The sequence below is a fragment of the Eucyclogobius newberryi genome, unplaced genomic scaffold (genome assembly GCF_026437365.1).
Source record: "Eucyclogobius newberryi isolate DKJ021-1_F unplaced genomic scaffold, fEucNew1.0.hap1 SCAF_13, whole genome shotgun sequence".
Taxonomy (NCBI): domain Eukaryota; kingdom Metazoa; phylum Chordata; class Actinopteri; order Gobiiformes; family Gobiidae; genus Eucyclogobius; species Eucyclogobius newberryi.
The window spans coordinates 4,850,843-4,871,404 of record NW_027315757.1 but is presented as its reverse complement, the minus strand read 5'-3'; the positions used below and the strand labels follow the sequence as shown (position 1 = coordinate 4,871,404).

Sequence of the window (20,562 nt, the reverse complement as noted above, 5' to 3'; positions counted from 1 at the left end):
GGACCAGGCGTTCAAATGACTTCATGACTACAGACGTCAGCGCCACAGGTCTGTAGTCATTAAGTCCAGTGATCCGGGGCTTCTTGGGGACAGGGACAGTAATGGACGACTTGAAGCAGGCTGGGACATGGCATGACTCCAGGGCGGTGTTAAAAATGCCAGTGAAGACAGGGGCTAGCTCGCATGCACAGTGTCTTAAGGTGGCCGGAGTGACACCGTCTGGTCCAGAAGCTTTTCGAGGGTTGGATTTCCGAAATACTCTGCATACATCCTGTTCCTGAACTGAGAGAGGGTGGAGGAGTTGGGGGGGACTGAGGTTGGGTTTGCAGAGTTGGCCACGGTGGGGGAGGGGGTGTCAAGTCTACAGTAGGAGTTGAGTTGCTGGGCCAATTTTCTGTCATCTGCAGAAGGGGGGGGGGGCTCTGGGCTTGTAGTTGGGGAGAAGCTGGAGCCCGCTCCACACAGGTTGTTGTTGGAGGACTGCTGCTTCAGACGCGTATTAGATCTAGCTCTCGACACCTCCCTGCTAAATCCGTACTTTGCATCTTTGCAGTGCTCTCTATCGCCGGCTCTGTGCGCTGCCTCCTTCTGCCTCAGTGAAGGTGTAAACCAGGGTTTGTCATTGTTGAAAGTGACTTTAGTGCATCACGGACTACATCAACTTCTGTTTTGAGAACACTGTTCCCTCCCGGACGGTGCGGTGTTTTCCAAACAACAAACCATGGATTAACCGTGAACTGAAGGCTCTGCTGAAGGAGAAGAAGAGAGCCTTCAGGTCAGGGAACAAGGAGGAGTTGAGGGCTGTGCAGAAGGAGCTGAGGAGGAAGATCAGGCAGGCGGAAGCCGGCTACAAGAGGAGGATGGAGGAGCAGCTGCAGAAGAACATTCAGGGAGTGTGGAGAAGCCTGAAAACCATCTCGGGCTTCAAAATCCCCCTGCCCAGACAGAGGGGGATCCAGAGTGGGTGAATGATTTAAATGCTCACTTCTTGAGATTTGATCGGTCACCCACCCCTCCCCCTGCACAGCTGGACAATTGCCTGCATCTGTTCCTCTTCACTTCTCCGCCCCGGACCATCAGCTCCCCACTTCGCCTGGACTCACCCATCCCCCCCAGCACACAATCCACCCTGCCATCCACTGACTGTCACAGCAGCACAGGTGAGGCGTGAGCTGAAGAGGATTAATGTGAAGAAGGCAGCGGGACCTGACGGCATCAGCCAGGCTCCTTAAGTCCTGAGCAGATGAACTGTGTGGAGTTGTGGAGCATGTCTTCAACATGGGCCTGAAGCTGAGGGTGGTACCACAGGTCTGGAAGACCTCCTGTCTGGTACCTGTGCCCAAGACACAGCACGCCAAAGACCTAAACAGCTTCAGGCCAGTGGCTCTCACGTCCCACCTGATGAAGACACTGGAGCGGCTGGTCCTGAACCACCTCCGCTCCACCGTGGGCTCAGCCATGGACCCGCTGCAGTTTGCATACCGGCCTGGCATCGGGGGGGGGGGGACAAGCTGGAGACGGCTGGTGTGGAGTATGACCTGGCAGAGTGGATACTGGACTACCTCACAGACCGACCACATTGAGAGAGTGGACTCATACAAGTACCTGGGTGTTCATCTGAACCACAAACTGGACTGGACTCATAACACAGACGCACTGTACAGAGAGAGCCAGAGTCGGCTCTACGTCCTGAGGAGACTCAGGTCTTTTAGAGTGACAGGGCCACTCCTGAAGACCTTCTACGACTCTGTGGTGGCATCAGCCCTCCTGTACGGTGTGGCCTGCTGGAGCAGCAGCATCACAGAGAGGGAGAGGAGGAAGCTGGACAAAGTCATCAAGAAGTCCGGCTCCGTCCTGGGCTGTGCTCTGGACTCGGTGCAGGAGGTGGGGGACAGAAGGGTCCTGGCTAGATTTACATCTATGCTGGACCATGAGTCTCACCCCCTGCAGGACACTCTCCACCCTCGCTGTGTGAAGGAGAGGTTTCGCAGGTCTTTCCTTCCTGCTGCTGTCAGACTTTATAACAAACACTGTAAGTCCTGAACACTCGCAATACTGACTTAACCATGTGCAATTCCGTCATATTCATGTACAATTACTGTTGTGATTCATGTGCAATTACTGTGAAATTCATGTGCAATCCATGTGCAATTACTGTCGCGACATATTCATGTGCAATTACTGTCGTGATCACATGCAATGGTATTTATTTATTTATATTTTATCTTTATTATTTTTCCCCGCCATCCCTTGTTGGGAAATGGGAAGTTTTGTCTATAGGAGTTTTTGTTTATAAGAGATCTTCTACTGAGAGTGTTTTTCAAACTTCCTATAAGTTATCTGTTCTTTTCCTCTGTATCTACCTGCGTTGCAACAATGAAATTTCCCCATGTGGGACAATAAAGGATTATCTTATCTTATCTTAGTGTATGATGATATAATGCTGTCCTCACAGAATCGAATGTATGGCGTCACAGATCTAGAGTCAGCAGATCCATCAGGTGGCCATTGATATTAATTCTTGATGTTGGACAATTGTAAAAAGCCCCAATATGTTTTACAATGAAGTCGTCCATTTGAAATTTTTCAGCACCTTAAATAGCTTTCTCCACATCCAAACTAATGATCACAGCTTTGTCTTGCTGTTTTTGCATATGATTCAGTATGTGAAGAGATCGTCTTATGTTATCTTGTGTTTGTCGTCTGCTAATAAATCCTGTTTAATCATTTTAAATTCTATTTGGGTTGGGTGTTGGGGCTTTTGTTGGTGTAGCAGGAGTCGGGGACACAGGTTTGTGCGGTAAAGAGTTCATCAATGTTGACACCAGAACTCTTGATCTTGCTATATGGGCAAGACACTTAACCCAACTTGCCCCCCAGTGTCTGCGTATATCTGGGGTGTGAATGTGTGTGTGAATGGGTGACTGGTTCCTTGATGTAAAGCGCTTTGAGTACCTTGACGGTAGAAAAGCGCTATATAAATGTGACCATTTACCATTTACCCTGGGTGAGAGTAGAGATGGGAAGGAGAGTGAGGAATCTGTAGTAGGAGTATATGTTGCCTGGATATTTTTCACTGTCGCCCTCAGAGGCAACTGTTGTTGTGATTTTGGGCGTTACAAAAATAAATTGAATTGAAAAATTTAATTGAGGGCTGCTGAGGGTTTTACCTCTAATCGCACATGGGTGTAGTTTATTTTGACACATTTCTAAACCTTTAGACAAAAAATCCATGGACAAAAAAAATAAAGTATGAGGTGTAAGTAACAATTTGAAAAAATTGGGTTCTGCCCACAATGGATGGCAGACTCCCTGTGGGGTTTAGGGTGGGGTAATAATATGTTGTTTTCTTTGTCATGACATGAGGTATGTTTGTACTAAGTTACATAAGTCTACAAAAAAAAGGCCTATCATTGGCGTAATGTATTTTCAAATTTGAGATGGCGCTAGCAATTCATTTTGCAACATGAATTTTTTTAGATAACAAAGAAACAATTTTTTCCACTGTTCCTTAATTTTTGGTAGAAAACAAATGTGTTTCCATTAACATTCAGGGGGTTACATTTGGGTAGTTTGTGGGAGAAAAATAAAAAATAAAGCTTGATCCCTCCGCGAAGAGCACAACTCTAATCCGCTGCCTCCATCAACCCTCCCACAAACAGTACCAACTTTATACGACTTCATTCAACATTTTCACGACCGCACAGTTTGAGATAGAGTTATGTTCCCACTGGATTTTATGTTCCGTGTGATGTGGAGAAGAATTGTGCCAAATTTTAACTGTTAAAGACAAAGTAGATGTTTTCAAAAATCACCAAAATGCCTATCGCGCAAAATTAAATGGTTTCACTTCAAGTAGGTTTAGGGCAAGGGGTTAAAAAACTGATTCAAATTTGACACAATTTGAACTTTGTACGTGCAAATGGCAGCAAATTTAAAATTTTGGAAATTTCTGAAATTGTAGCTACATTTTGCGGCTTTGCCGCACTAAGACCATGCAAGGTATCAAAATAAATTGTATAACTTTTGATGCCCCACTCCTCAACACCATTTTCACAAAATTTCAGCTTTTTCGGGCCAACTGCTGAGTGGTTCTCAGCAAATTTTGATCAAATATGGCTGACTTTTTGTTGTTGCCGTAATCACATTTTTTTACTTTCCCTTTTCATCTACCTATGTGCCAAATTGCATGATTCTATGATCAGATTTCTTTTTACAAAAATACAATTTATTTATTTTACTCGTACGTCTTGTTGCGTTGTCTGGGTGAGGCGTGTGTAGTAATGGAGAGCCTGAGACAGACACATGTGCAGCAGCTCCTGAAGTGTGGCCCTTGGCACAGCATGGCCCCCCACTCTGTTCACCTCCACACACAAACGGAACAACAGGGCCTGCACGAACCAGGATGGCTGCAACACATAGAGAGATCACGAAGGGGTCAAGGAGAGATGAGGAAGACCTGGGAAGAACGGCTGACCTGGGCAGGCAGACTGATGGTGGACGTGATACTGGAACCAGATTCATTCTCCTCTTGGATCTCCAGGTCCTCCCAGCAGGCGCCGCAGCTCAGGACAGTGCCCGAGGACTGAGAGAGAACAGCCGTGCCAAACCTGTCCAGCAGCACCTGTCCACACAACATCAACTCACTGCTGTGGTACAAGAACCTACCGGGAAGGATGTACACGTGGTGTATTTAAATGTCTGACCTTGGAGAGTGCACTGCTCCAGATGCGGTAGACATCCATACTGCAGTTAAGTAGCTCCTCCTTGATCAGCGCCCATTGAGCCTGTGTGGGGCTGGTCTCTGCCGGCCTGCCTCGGGGGACTTTGCTCTGCCTAGGTGTGCCTTTGGGGGTGGGCTGCGTCTCAGTTTGTTTACCCAGAATGCACTGCTTTAGAGAGGGAGACAGCTGTGCCATGGACTGGCAAAGCCGGGCCATGAACAAAACAGGAGTAAGCTGTTCAAGGCGGGCCTGGTTGGAGAAAGGCAATAGCCGAGTATGGATGTACTGGAGAATGTGGCGAACACAGGACACACTGCCCTCTCGCAGAGCCTCCTCAGCAGGACAGTCCTTCCTTTGGATTCCAGCCACTCCAGAGGTAGGTTCTGTCCAAACAGAACATTATAGGATCAACACTTGTGGATTTAATGCATACTCATAGCCCTGATTTGCCCTTTTTGAAGCCCTTTAAACACATGCTAAATCAGATCTTTGGTGATACTGCAGACAGAGAAAGCATTCACCTGAGTCCTGAGGAAGCAGGTAGTGCTGCAGGTCGTCCAGCCGAGCTTTCAGCTGAGTGTCCAGGCTGGAACACAAACTCTGGACACAGGGCGTGAGGGCCTGGGTCTTCATGGCTAGCCCGCTGTGCTGCTGCTGCTCTCTCTGGGACACACTAACCCAGCCGGCATCACTCAGGAGATCGCCTGCACTCTCCGACCACAGGAAAGAGGCCACGTCTGCCTCCAACTGAAACCCCAGGGCCTCAGAAGAGCCTTCCAGGTCGCTAAGAGCCGAGCTGAGAAGCTGCACACAGCTGCTGGAGATACTTTCAGTCCCTTCTTTAGTAATGGCCTGCCAAATGTGTGACAATATGTTAGTGAAACCTCAGTGACCCGATCAGCAGCACTGAGTTCAGGGCTCATAGTATAGAGTTCAAAAGCACACTGCAACAGCAGGGGCAACACTGCCTGGTCTCATATGTGCTGACAGATGTGCATGGCTGGAGGCATATTCAGGCCGACTGAAGGCCATGTCAATTTAACCTGTGGTGTTTACATAAATGCAGATGGAGCAGGTTTTGAAACAATAAAACACTGTCCGGATAAAAAAAAAACAAAATCTGATTCTGATACAAATAAAGAAATATATTTTCATCTGTGTCAGCACAGTTAAAATAAAAACAAAAATACAAATGTGAGACCTGAAGCCGGTGAAGAAAGAGCTCCTCCAGGAAGTGGTCCCACACCAGGAGGGGACGTTCCAGCAAGCTTGCACACACAGTGTCCCAGTGCTGGCTGAGAGCATCTGTGGACAGCAGCTCCAGCACGGCGTCTCGGATGGAAGACAGGCCCTTCAGGCTCTTCACATACATCAGAAGAGCAGCCACACCCACAGCCATGTCATCCTGACAACTGAAAGGGGGAGAGAGGGGTCGGGCACCAGCAGCGCTCGGGACGTCAGGCACCGGCAGCGCCCTGGCCGTCAGGCGTCAGGCACCGGCAGCGCCCGGGCCGTCAGGCGTCAGGCACCGGCAGCGCCCGGGCCGTCAGGCTCCGGCAGTGCCCTGCACTCACACCAGACACAGTGCACTCACGTGTGGATCCATTGCTGCAGTGCGTGCCGAAGGTGGGTGCTCTGGATGGGCTGGGCGAGCGTCTTGAGTGTAGGCTGGAATTGGAGAGTAGAGGGAGGCAGATGGTTGGACCAGCCTGACGCACTGCTGTGATCGTGCAGGATGCTCCGGGTCTCACCTGAGCAAATAATCAAAGAATATTTAAGACACTCAAATGGTAATCCATGCAGCTCCTTCACATAACTTCAACAGTCTTCAATATGCAGCTTGAGTTTTGAAAATAATTTTCGTTCATTCATTTTCTGCCACTTGTTTCCGTTAGGCTCCAGTCACCCGCGACCCCTATCTCAGTGACTTTGGGCCTTAGGCAGGGTACACCTTGGACAGGGGGCCAGCTCATCGAAGAATCGTTGTTTTAATTTAAAAAAAATTATGTAGCTTGCTACTGTGGCAATCCTAAGTGTGCTTTGGGCTGCCATCTGTGGGCATTTTATTTACACAAAATTTGTTGCAACTGGACCAGGAGTCCTTTTCCAGAAACACAATTATCTTAAAATATACAAGAGGAAGGTCTTTCTGTGTAGAGCTAGAATGTTCTGTGTAGAACTCTGTGTCTAGGTGGGGTTCCCCAGGTTACTCTGGTCTCCGGCATCAACATAAAATGCACAAAAGTCAAAATCCACCAGTTAAGGTAATGTTGACAAAACCTTGTCTATATCTGAACAGGTTTATGCCCAGTGGCATTATAATAGCTAAGTATACTATAAACTTATAGTACTTTAAAATGCAGGAACAAAAGATAAGATAATTTAGCAGTTCATCAGACAATAGATAAGAGATATCGATGTCAGAGGCATTTTGCGATGGCTGGTGTGCAGGCTTTTAGATAGGATTTGAAAACACCCCGTCCAAATAATTTTGTCCGGGGGTACGGGGGCCGACTAGATGAAAAAACGAGTCGCTTCGGCATTCTCCAGACCACGGCTCGGCAGACAATCAGAGCCTAGCACACAAATTTCGTCAACCAATCAGCGCGCAGCAAGCAAATTTTCACTCACTTGTAAACAGTAAACTATAATGGCGGACTATTGTCAAATGCTTCCCAGCCCCATTTAATGATAATATTCCCTTTTTTTCTAAAGCCGTCTTCAAACCGCCGCGTCAAACGCGTCCAGTTTACATTCAAAGTCTATGTAAACGCAGGACACGTTTGACGCCTGCGCGATTCCTTTATTTCATGATTTATTTTGAAATATATTGAGTTTTTTTCCTGACTCGCTCACGCTTGTATGCTCGTTTCCCTCATCTGCAACAGCAACAGACAGAAGCTCCGCCCACAGCCTCCTGCTTTTAACACAAACAAACTATATCTTGTTTTTCACGTTATTAAAATTATGTTTGATTACAAATACATGTTTTAACAGACAATTTTCGGAGTAAAATTGTCACCGTCTTCTTCATTTAATGACATATACACACAAAAGCAATCCTAGAATCTTTAGAGGTTAATATTTTTGTCATTCCTGGGTCTATCAATGTAAAATAAAGTAACTGAAAAATAAAACCCACTTGTGTTAAAACACTCAAGGAAGTAATGTGAAAGTGTGATCACACCTGGCACTGGAGTGGTGACACACTGGATGGTGGAGAACAAGAGGCCGCAGCTCAAAGCTCCGTTAAGAGGCTTGGGGCTACCCTCTGGAGGCAGGTAGAACACAGCATAGGCCTGGAACAGTGTGGTGACCAGAAGCTCGACCAGGCTGCACACTTGGGCTTTGATCCCTGCACCTAGACCCCACCAGACAAACAGGGACACACAGTCACATGTCTACAGGGTTTATATAGACAAATCCTTCGAACCCTAACCCCCACAGAGGAAATCAGCTTCACAATAATCCAAAAGCTGTGACATAACAGAATAAGATGTGAACTATTGACTTTAAACTTGGCGTTAGTGGTAAAACTGCAAAATAAAAGCAGTTTGCGTGTGGTCCAGCATGGTGTCTGCAATTTTATTGGAGTAAAGCCAATTGAAAAGTTGAGACTTAAGTGGCGCATTAACAACATGACAGTAAGATGGAAATAGTGTAACACCCACAAATGTAATAAGAAGAGCATATTAAACTACTGTCTGGAATAAACATCTGCGAAGGACACCAACAGTGGAGGTCTTATAATCTCTCTTGAAGCATGTGGAATGCCATGTGAATACTGTTATCACTTTATTTGTGCAGAGCAGCAGACGCTCCTCTGTCGCTGAACTCTCGCCCGTTCTGTTACATGTGAAGTGTTCAGATTCAAGACAGATAGAGACTGTGTGTGTCCCTCGTACAAATAATGCCAAAAAGTCACATCTCAGAAAAAATATTTCAGGCGTCAGACCAAATAACTTGAGGAAAATAACAATCACAAATGACACAAATATACAAATGAATAAACACGTAAAATGTGGACTGCTAAACATTAGAGCAATTTCCTCCAAATCGCTCTTAGTTAATGAATTAATTAGTGACTATAACATAGATCTTCTAGCGCTAACTGAAACGTGGCTTCAACAAGACGACTACGTCAGACTAAATGAGTCCACCCCACCCACCCATGTTAACTTTCAGACCGCCAAGAGCACAGGCCGAGGTGGTGGTGTGGCAGTGATCTCACACTCAAGCCTACTTATGAGCCCTAAAACTAACAATGCATTTCACTCATTTGAAAGCCTTATGCTGTCAATTACATGTCCAAATATGAAAAACCAAAAAGGAGTTTTGTTCATAGTTATCTACCGACCTCCTGGTCCCTACTCAGAGTTTTTAACAGAGTTTTCTGTCTTTATATCAAACTTAGTGTTAGCCTGGGATAAAATAGTTATAGCTGGAGACTTTAATATCCATGTGAACGTGAGTGATGACTCTCTCAGTAATGCCTTCAGCGCCTTGTTAGACAGCATTGGTTTCACTCAGAATGTAAATAAACCAACTCACACTCACAAGAACACTCTGGATCTTGTCCTAACGTATGGAACAGAGATTAGTGACCTCATTGTCTTCCCTCAAAACCCTATATTATCAGATCATTTCCTAATTACCTTTCAGTTTATTCTTATCATCCAGTCCCACAAAATAAAGTTATAATGAAAAGGACAATATCTGAAAAATCTATCTCAAAATTCAAAGAAATAATAGAGCCAATATTCAGTGACATGTCATGTGATCACGTCATGTGATCCTGCTGAGAATAGTTTTAGTCCCAGTATAAGTGATCAATTTGTCGACTTGACCATGAATTCTCTGAAGTCTACTCTTGATGTTGCAGCGCCGTTAAAACAGAAGGTCATTAGGCCAAAGCGCGCCTCCCCATGGTACAACCAAGAACTGCGTTCACATAAACAAAGAGTTAGAAAGTTAGAGGGATTATTTCGTCGCTCTCACACAGAAGAATCCCTAAAAGCATGGAAAAGTTGCCTGCTGTCCTATCAGCAGGCTCTGCGTGAGGCCCAAACCAGATATTATTCAAATCTAATAGAAGTCAACAAAAGTAACACTACATTTCTTTTCAGCACTGTAGCTAGGCTAAAAACTGTCACAGTGCAGTAGAGCCCTCAATCCCAGCTACACTCAGTTCTGATGATTTCCTCCTATTTTTTAACAATAAAATAAAAACAATCAGAGATAAATTAGATGAAATTACCCCCGCTATTAGCCCTGAACTAGCCCAAGCTGTAAATCTAACGTCCCATATAAATCCACCTGTAAACTTAGAAAGGTTCACAGCTGTTGATCAAGCAGAGATAACTTCAGCCATTATGTCCTCTAAAAGCTCAACTTGTGTCCTAGACCCCATTCCAAGCAGACTCCTCAAAGACATTCTCCCCCTAATTATAGACCCTATTCTTAATATAATAAATACTTCACTCGAAAGTGGCTATGTTCCACAGTCCTTCAAACATGCAGTCATTAAACCTCTTCTGAAAAAGCCTAATCTAGATCCCGACCTATTGGTAAACTACAGACCTATTTCAAATCTTCCCTTCGTCTCTAAAATCCTTGAAAAAGTTGTAGTAAAACAGCTTTGTCGCCACCTGCAGGACAATAACTTATTTGAAGTTTTCCAGTCAGGGTTCAGAGCCCACCACAGCACTGAAACTGCACTAGTTAAAGTCACAAATGATTTGTTATTAGCCGCTGACGATGGACTGGTCTCAATCCTGGTTCTGTTGGACCTCAGCGCAGCGTTTGACACCATTGACCACAACATTCTACTGCAGAGGTTAGAATGTGATGTAGGTGTTGGAGGAACAGCCCTCAGCTGGTTTAAATCCTATTTATCTGATAGGTACCAATTTGTTAATGTAAACAAGAGCTCCTCACCATGCTCTAAAGTAATTTACGGTGTGCCACAGGGTTTGGTACTCGGTCCAATTCTGTTTACTCTAATATGCTGCCATTAGGCAACATTATCAGAAAGCATGGCATTAACTTCCACTGCTATGCAGAGGACACTCAGCTGTATTTATCAATGAAACCTGATCAGAGCGATCAAGTAGACAGTCTTAGTACTTATGACACTTAACTACCTGCTTCTTAACCCTGAAAAAACCGAGGTCATTGTGCTTGGCCCTAAGCATCTACGAGACGGTCTATCTGAGCAGATAGCCACACTGGACAATGTTAGTGTAGCCTCTAGTTCTACTGTAAGAAATCTTTGAGTCTTATTTGACCGGGAGCTCTCATTTAAAGCACATATAAATCAAGCTTGTAAAACAGCCTATTTCCATTTGCCTAAAAGCGATGCTGAAAAACTTATCCATGCATTTGTAACGACTAGATTAGACTACTGTAACTCCCTGCTTGCAGCGTGTCCTAAAAGCTCCATAAAAAGCTTTCAACTGGTTCAAAATGCAGCAGCAAGATTACTAACAGGAACAAAAAGAAGAGAGCACATTACGCCAGTGCTGAAGTCTCTTCACTGGCTCCCCGTCGAGTTTAGAATCAAATTTAAAATTCTACTCTTGACCTACAAAGCCATAAATGACATGGCCCCATCCTACCTCAAAGATGCTATAGAACCATATCATCCAAACAGAGCTCTTCGCTCTCAGAATGCTGGCCTTCTGGTGGTCCCAAGAGTCTCTAAAAGTACTGTAGGAGGTAGAGCGTTTAGCTATCAAGCTCCTGTGTTATGGAATCAGCTCCCGACCCATGTTAAATATTCTGACACAGTCTCTTCATTTAAGTCCAGGCTTAAAACGTTCCTCTTCGAAATCGCTTATGGTCAGACTAGTTAGGAACAGAAACATAAACCCACAGCTTTAGCTACGCTGCCCTAGGAGTAACTATGCTGGGGGAAGTATGTCAGCTTGAGCACTATCCTCTTCTTCTGACTACTTATTCTATAAAAAAATATTTATTTTTTAATTCCACTTGCAAACTGTTCACCGCCTTCTTTTTCTTTCTCTCACTCCTGAGGACCTGTGGACCCAGATGCCCCTCTCCTGGTGAAGTGGTCCCTGCCCTGTGTGGACGGTCCCTCATCTGCCTGAGGAGTGGGTCCAGCTCGCCTCCGACGGTCCCTCATCTGCCTGAAGAGTGGGTCCAGCTCGACTCAGACGGTCCCTCATCTGCCTGAAGAGTGGCTCCAGTTTGCCTCCGACGGTCCCTCATCTGCCTGAAGAGTGGGTCCAGCTCCAGTCTCCCTCGTGTCCGTCTGTCCGTCTGTGAGAGTCGGATCTTTCCTTCACTGGAACTCCTCCAGGTTTCTACGCTTTTTTCCCAAAGAGTTTTTTTTGTAGTTTTTTCTGGCCGAGAAGGAGAGTCTAAGGACAGAGGACCCTGGGACATCGTCCCTCGCCACCACAGACATTGTCTGACTCCCTCGCCACCACAGACATTGTCTGACTTCATCGCCACCACAGACATTGTTGATTCATTTCTCCCTGTGGCCCTCAGAGGCAACTGTTGTTGTGATTTTGGGCCTTACAAAAATAAATTGATTTGATTTGATTTGTATTAATGCTTTACATTTGTCACAACTTATCATTTACATGCTGATGAGGAAGATTTTGTGGTTAACAGGCAGGTGGATAAAACTACACCAGTTTGTCCACAAGTAGCTGAAAAACAAGAAGCGGTTACAAAGCAGAATGATAACCAAAAAAAGAATGAAGAAAAACAAAATGAGGAAAATGAGGAAAAATGTACTGAGCAAAGGCAATATCCTGAAAGGGAGAGGAAGAAACCTGATTGTTATGGTGATTTTGTTTGTGGTTTTGAGGATGACTAAACCAATATTGACTATTGTTACCTCAAAACATATAAAGAGGCCGTAACCTCACCAGACGCAAAAGAATGGGTTAAAGCAATGGACGAAGAGATGCTGTCATTGTCATTAAAGGACAATGTAACATTTACCCTGACCACACTACCAGAGGGCAAAGATGTAGTGGGAGGTAGATGGGTCTATGCAATCAAAAAGAACCCTGATGGATCAAACAAATACAAGGCCCGATATGTTGCCAAAGGGTACAGTCAAAAGAGGGGTGTGGACTATGACGAGACTTTTTCTCAAGTATGACAAGTATCAGGGTGTTGGCACAAAAAGCAGCTCAGGAGAATCTGATAGTCCACCAGATGGATGTGAAAACGGCCTATTTAAATCTACCAATGAAATGGCTGCAGATGTGCTAACTAAACCAGCATCTAAACTAAAACTATTGAAGTTTGAAATGTTTGTTTGGTGTTTAAAGGAACCATTTATGTTAAGAGTGTATAGGCCTTATTATGTTTATATATTATGAACTAATTAAGTATTTAAATGTGAGCGGGTGCTGAGATGTGCTCTCATTTAGTGTCCGCCCATATATTATTGATTGTTGTTGACAGCCAATAACATGGCGTTTATGTTGTCACGTGGTTGATATACCTGAGATATGGCCTGCACCTGCGACCAATAAAGTGAAGTGTGCCCGTGTGGAAGCGGTCATCACACAAAAACGAAGACGACGTATTCTGCAGTGTATTTAATGCTCATGTCGAACGCTGTGCTAAAAGGACCCTGCTAACAGTTTAGTTTTTTTTGGACCTGATCCGAAACTTTTTTATAAGTCCAAATCCGGTCCGGCGTACCGGTACGCATCCCTAATACTAATGTATTAATAACTGGCTTTAGTCACTTTCTCCTGGCACAGTTTCATCACATCATAATTTTATAGCATTACAACCTCGACATTTTACTCTTACTTAGTAAGCCAGCTGGACCACATTAAAATACACCAGAATACACGAAAAAAGGTCTGAACATTTCTGGGGAGAGCCCCCAGACTGTTGATTCATTCAAACTGCTAATGTGGCTGTAGACCCCTAAAACCCACAAATACATTTGCAACAACATCTCTGAGAGGTGTGTTATTTGTACAGGGAGTAGAGATGATGTCAGCGGAATACCAAGTTGAGTTAGGGGATTTGAGTTATCAAAATTTGAGCTTTTGAGGTGCTGAAAATAAACTAACCAAGATGGCAAACGGATGCCCTGGTGTTTTGGTGCGCTTTGTTTGTGTCAAAGCAAGTTTCTATAGGTGAATTGTTCACTGACAATGGCAATAAACTGATTCTGATAATGTGGTGAGGGGCCCCTAATTTTTTTTTCACTTAGGGCCCCCTGCAGGCTCGGGCCGGCCCTGGGTAGGGGTTAAATAAGACCTGGTTTTCATCCTAATTCTGTTCTTAATGTGGAATGTATTACTAGTTGTATATTCTCATTGAAGAACAAATGTTCTGAAATTAATTACTAGGCTATATTTAGCTGTTTATTTTTACCAGATGGTCCAATAGAGGGCACCAACCAGGGGCAAAACTCTCAGTTTGGTCTAGGGGGGGTCCAAAAATGTATGGAAATTATAACGCCTTTAACACTTTAAATGGTGTTGTAAAAATATGACAACATTGGTATTGCAAAGCTGCGTGAGGCATGTGTGGAACTACCGTGCTGGGGCTGGGTGAGCAGCTGCTGGATGGAGGCCTTCCGAGCCAACAGGAAGTGGGAGAGGGCCTGGCGTGGTGAACTGCCCTCCAGGAGCATGCTGGACACCAGGGCCTCAGCAATGGCCTGGTCAGACACAGCATGGCCACGCAGCACCGAGCGGCTGTCCAAGAGGATGCTGGACCTGAAATATGATGACGACATTAGTGCACTGGTCCTCATTCATCAACATTGCAATATGAAGAGTATACATTAAGCCATGTATTTGTCCATATGGAGTGTGGTATTTATTTATTTATGAATGAATCTCTCTCTCTAACAGAAGCTACAACTTACAAATCACAAGCTACTAGCTACGAGCTAGCTGCTAAACTATAGCTTAACAGTTAACACACATTCATGTGTTTTACTTGAGGAACAACTCAAGACTCAACTCAACTCTGATACAATGTTTTGCCTTTAGATACATTTCCACTCTTTAATTTTGCAGACCCATTGGCATCAAAAGTCAGGTAAAAACCTTCAAACAGACAATAAACCAGTGTAAATAATTAAGTCACAGTGTAAAATAACAGAGTTACAAAAACTAGCATAAAAGTCAACTTGAAACACTATAAAGCAATCAACTCAGCAGTATCAAAAGTAGAATATGAAAATATTTTACACAACAAATCAAAATAATACATCATATTAGCAGCATTAAACACCAGACCATATTTAACAACTGTAGAATACAAATACAAAATACTATTACAAAATATAAACTCCAATTAATGAATGCAGCAATTAAGCAATATTACTTTGACTTAGTATTTATTTAATGCCAACTACATCACACCACAACATAACACAAGTTATTTCATTCATATTTACACCCAGACCACGCTGCCCCCGCCCCTTTAACACGCGACGACGCACGCAATCCATAAACAACAACAGTTCAAATAAAGCCAGCGATCTTACCAGCTGTCACTTCAATATTCACATGTGGATACACGGTTCCGCGCTGTATCTCGCATCTTTAAACTTATTTCGCGGGCTTCAACTTGTGCCCGGAAGACGCGTGCGTCGCTAATTAGGGTCCGTGTGCGCTATTGACGGCGGCGCATGGCAGTGTTTACGTGTTTTCCAGCGCGAATTTCGCGATCAATGGAAGGTTTAAGATGGTCTAGATTCTAGAACAAAAAGGATATAGTATTTGAGTGCTATATTTTATATGAGTCCAGAACCGAATCACCGAGGTTTCGTTTTTTTTGGACCTGAACCGAAACGTTTTTACAAGTCCAGATCCGGTCCGTTGTAGCGGTACGCATCCCTACTCCTAGTTGCAACAGGTTTGACACACTTGAGCAGCCCCAGGAGGGCGAGCGAACTGCAGCACTGACTGTACAACAGTCACAGGGCTAACAGGCTACAAGCGGCAAAACAAACCCAAATTTGTGGAAACAGCAATATATTAGCCAACAACAACCACATATACAACCTGCATGCGAGAAGGTGAAAAGGGACTGATCTGCCGGTGTCATGTGAGCCACCGGAACGTCAAAGGTGACTTTTTTGTTATTAATTCTCAACCTGTGTATGTGCAAGGATGATCATCCTGTGCTTTATGCACTGCCTCTGGCGGTCAGTAGGGATGAAATAGTACTGGGCCGCGGGCCAGACCATATTGCTTGGCGGTCCGGAGTTGGCCCACGGGCCACCTATTGGGAGACCTAGGTTATAACATGCTTAAAAAAGTTTTTTAAAAAGTACATTTTAAAATTGTACATTGTCTTAAAGTTAAAACCCTGCGAAAACAAAAGCCTGGTGCCCAGGTCAACTCATCCTGAAGGTGGGGTTGTGGTACCTGAATTGTCCCGTGGTGGCCACCTGTCGGACCAGAATGGGAAAACGGGCCAGGACGGGGCTGTAGCAGGCCCTAGGAGAGGGCTGGAGCTGCAACTGTTTGTGCAGGTGTAAGCTCAGTAGGTAGAGTTGTGTGGCCCGTAGGTACTGCCCGGCCTCCAAAGCGCTCCACACCCGCTCCGGGATGTCTAGGAGAAGAGCGATCTGAGCCGCAGTGCTGAAGAACTGCTGCTGCCACGTTTGGTCCCCCTGCACACATAGGATATGAGCAATCAGGAAACAGATTTAAGGCCCAAATCATAATTTTAAAAGTCATCAAGTCAGCGTTTCCATTACAGATTATAATTGGTCAATTAGTCAAATCATTAACGAGATAAATTTTAACTTTTTTTTCCTCCAGATTTAAAAGGTGAAAAAGCAGTCTGAAGACTTCGACAATAATAAATATGGATATTATTAATTTCATATTAGTCAATTGAGAGCTTTCTTTGTCACAAAACCTATTTTTCAAATACAGGAGAATTGTTTGTAGTGTCTGTCTGCAGACAAGATACAGGGGTCTCGCTACGTACATTCATTCCTTACATGATAAATCAAAATGGCCCGCTATCCGTTTTGACATGGGGAGAAAATAAACCATCCCTAAAACGGTGTGGGGCGGGCGCCGCCAGCGCGGGGCGCAGGGGAGCGTGGGGGAGCGCAGGGGAGCGAGCCTCCGTCGCCAGCACGGCTCGCGCAGAAAAGTTCGAAAAGCCTTTTTTGCGGCAAGACGCGTGCAGCAAACAATCTCAATGTGGTCAGCTCTCAATTTCAGATTGTGAGAGGAGGTTCTCCACTTTATGGAGAATAAAGACCAAGTCAAGGAATTCCCCGTCAACAAAGATGCTGGATAACCTGAGAACCTGGCACTTGTAGGTCCAAATAACCCTGATGATCTTGACGCCTGTTTCCAAAGGATGAAGGCCAAGAAGAGTTGATTTATCCAAATGAGTTCAGCCTGATACTGCAATTAGCTAAAACTGTACACATTTTCAGATTGTGTATTATACAGTGTCCATCGGTAATACATTTAAATGATTATGTGTTTTTGTTGATCATTTCCATGATTCCATTAAGTTTTGGGAAGCCAATTTTCACATTTCTTGATGGTTGATAGGCCTATACACCATGTAATAGTATGTTTAGACTTATACACCATGTAATAGTATGTTTAGACTTATACCCCGTGTAATAGTATGTTTAGACTTATACCCCGTGTAATAGTATGTTTAGGCTTATACACCATGTAATAGTATGTTTAGACTTATACCCCGTGTAATAGTATGTTTAGGCTTATACACCATGTAATAGTATGTTTAGGCTTATACACCATGTAATAGTATGTTTAGGCTTATACACCATGTAATAGTATGTTTAGGGTGCGTGTTAAACCATCCTTGGAGGAAAATGCAACCCCGTATGAGTCATATTTACAATCCCTTTAAAAAATCCTGGGGAGAGCACTCAGATAACAATAAAGGATTATAAAACAGCTGTGCGCACTTTCTTGTATGCACAACACTCAAGAGTTTAATTTGTGATAATTATTTCTAATTTATCTAGAAATTATTACTTATGCTCACTTAGAACTGCTGAGGTTTGAAACAGAAATGTTTGCACACAAATCTAATGTGATAGCTTATTGTGCCAGTAAATGTATAAATGCAAAATAAAACAGTTTAGTTCCCACAACCTACCAGGCCCCTGAATAGTTACCCTCAATGAGCTGCACTACCCGGGACGGAGGGAGGATGGAAGGGAGGCGGAATAGTGACGAGAGCGAAATTCAAAAACTAAAACAAAAAGAAGCAATATAAATTGATTTCAAGTGAAGATTGTTGAGGAGAAGAAGCATTTACGGTCGATATGGTGGCCACTAATGAGAGGTTGGCAAGATTGTGGGTAGGGAGATTGGAGACGTACATTTCTTCAGGATAACAAGGAAAGTAAAGATCATAATAAAACTTAAAACAAAGAAACAGCAGGCAAAAGTACTTGCTTTGAAAAGATTTAAACATTGGTCCGTCAGATGCTTTGAACTGGATGGAGTTAGGAGGATGAAGTGGAGTGCCACTCTCATTTAAAAAAAATAAGTTTCTCAATATTGATGCCGTTTGTGGAGTACAGCGTAATAAGTGCGTTTTGGATGGAGCGAAGCTGGACAGCAAATCAATCTGCCCAACACTTTGAGGTCAACTCCCGGAAAAGATTATTTTGGATAATGTCTGCTATCGAATAAGCCCTTTTGAACAACCTCCTTAAAGATGTTTTGCTTGCCAAGAATATGGCCATGTTGCATCGGTTTGTAGAGGAAGAAAGATGTGCAAATTGTGGAAAGTATGAATGTGAATTTGAAGAGTGTGGAGTGCTCCGTGAGGTAGAGCCAACGTGCTGCCATTGCAAGGGGAAACACAGAGTTGGATCACCTGTTTGTCCAAGAAGAAAACTGGAAGGGCAGATTGATAACCTCAGGAAAGGAAAGAAAATCTTATATTCTAAAGCTGTGAAAGAGGGTCAAGACAACGTGAGGAGACGGTGAATGGGGAAAGAATAAAGGAGGTCCTTTTTACCTGGAGAAAAAGTGCTTCTTGGCATTTATTACCATTCTTTTTAATTGCTCAGTTGGCCTGAATAAGAAGTTGGAATTGACAGGGTCTTTGATGCTGCCAAAAGATTACTAAAGGTAGTTGACAGGAAGTACTTTGTTGAAATTGGTAGCTGTGTCTCAGACCACATGACCCTGACCTGTGGAGTGCCCCAAGGGTCAGTCCTGGGTCCCCTTCTGTTCAACCTCTACATGCTGCCGTTGGGTCAGTTGATACGCAGTGAAAATGTGTCCTATCACAATTATGCAGACGACACTCAGATCTATGTTTCACTATCGGCAGGTGAATATGGACCAGTAGATTCACTCTGTCACTGCATCCAACAGATCAGTTTGTGGATGCAAAACAACTTTCTCCAGCTGAACTCAGACAAGACTGAAATAATCGTTTTTGGCCCACAGAAACAAAGAGAAAGTGTTAGCGGTCACCTCCAGAGTCTCGCTCTAAAACCTACAAACCAAATTAGAAATCTGGGGGTAATAATGGACTCAGACTTGAACTTTAATAGCCACGTCAAATCAATAACATCAGCAGCTTTTTACCATCTAAAAAACATTGCCAAAATCAAAAATATAGTGTCAAAACCAGATTTAGAGAGACTTATCCACGCGTTTGTCTCCAGTAGATTAGACTACTGTAATGGCCTGCTCACTGGTCTCTCCAAACGAGCTGTAAAACAGCTGCAGTACATCCAGAACGCTGCTGCTCGGGTCCTGACCAGAACCAGGAAGTATGATCACATTAGTCCTGTTCTCAGGTCTCTGCACTGGCTCCCTGTGGCTCAGAGAATAGACTTTAAAGCAGCTCTGCTTGTGTACAAGTCTCTCCATGGCCTAGCACCAAAGTACATCTTGGATATGTTAGTGCCATATGAACCATCTCGGACTCTGAGGACCTCGGGGACCGGCCTCCTGCGGGTGCCCAGAGTCAGGACAAAACATGGGGAATCTGCGTTTCAGTTTTATGCAGCTAAAATCTGGAACAGTCTTCCTGAAGATGTGAGACAGGCTTCTACTCTGACAATGTTCAAATCTAAGCTAAAAACAGTTTTGTTTAGCTGCGCATATGACTGAAGGGATTTTTTCTTTGCACTCTTCTCTTTTGTTTGTGATTTTATTAGTTTAGAAAATCAGTTGGATTGATAATTTTTAATTTAGTTAATTTTATTGTAGTTAATTTTTATCGTTGCACTCTTCTCTTTTGTTTGTGATTTTATTAGTTTAGAAAATCTGTTGGATTGATATTGTATTTCTGTAATTTCTTTGTGATTTGAATGCATTTTTCCTGCTGTGTGAAGCACTTTGAATTGCCTTGTGTATGAAATGTGCTCTACAAATAAACTTGCCTTGCCTTGCCTTGCCTTGATATTACTGGGGAATATCTCGACAACGCGCTTAAGGAGAACTTTTACAACCGAAACTAATTAGAGGATATAAAGAACTACATAATATATGGTTTTGTTTTGCACTCATTATCATTAGTATGAGCACTTATAACTAGCATATTCACTACAGCAGGTGGCGGTAATGCACTTTTACATATTGCCAACCGCCATAAAACCCCAATAGAAGAAGACCCTGATTAGCGCCACAGCAGCTCGAATGGTTCAGGTCTACGTGAGCACTGCTGCGAGGCTGACGGAGAAGCATACACCAGCCTTCACATTGCACCCATCAACACATAACGAAAGCATGAGTGCAGCGTGTGGCACAACTCTGCTGTGCACCGGGTCGTTTGGATCGTTCCTGTAGAAGGCTGGCGACAAACTGCTCAGGAAGAGTGTGTCGCTGCTGGTGTGAGT

General features: G+C 44.0%; 1 protein-coding gene across 1 annotated transcript in view; it reads right to left on the bottom strand.

Moving 5' to 3' along the window:
- cog1 (component of oligomeric golgi complex 1) overlaps positions 1–20,562 on the bottom strand; it is a 45,042-nt gene that overhangs the window by 24,126 nt on the left and 354 nt on the right. The window contains exons 2-10 of the mRNA XM_072442278.1: positions 16,118–16,365; positions 14,271–14,452; positions 7,912–8,085; positions 6,319–6,475; positions 5,926–6,136; positions 5,246–5,576; positions 4,707–5,107; positions 4,478–4,624; positions 4,248–4,409 (exon numbers count right to left, since the gene is read on the bottom strand). Coding sequence (XP_072298379.1) covers positions 4,248–4,409; positions 4,478–4,624; positions 4,707–5,107; positions 5,246–5,576; positions 5,926–6,136; positions 6,319–6,475; positions 7,912–8,085; positions 14,271–14,452; positions 16,118–16,365 — 2,013 coding nt within the window. The remainder of the gene's footprint in view (positions 1–4,247; positions 4,410–4,477; positions 4,625–4,706; positions 5,108–5,245; positions 5,577–5,925; positions 6,137–6,318; positions 6,476–7,911; positions 8,086–14,270; positions 14,453–16,117; positions 16,366–20,562) is intronic.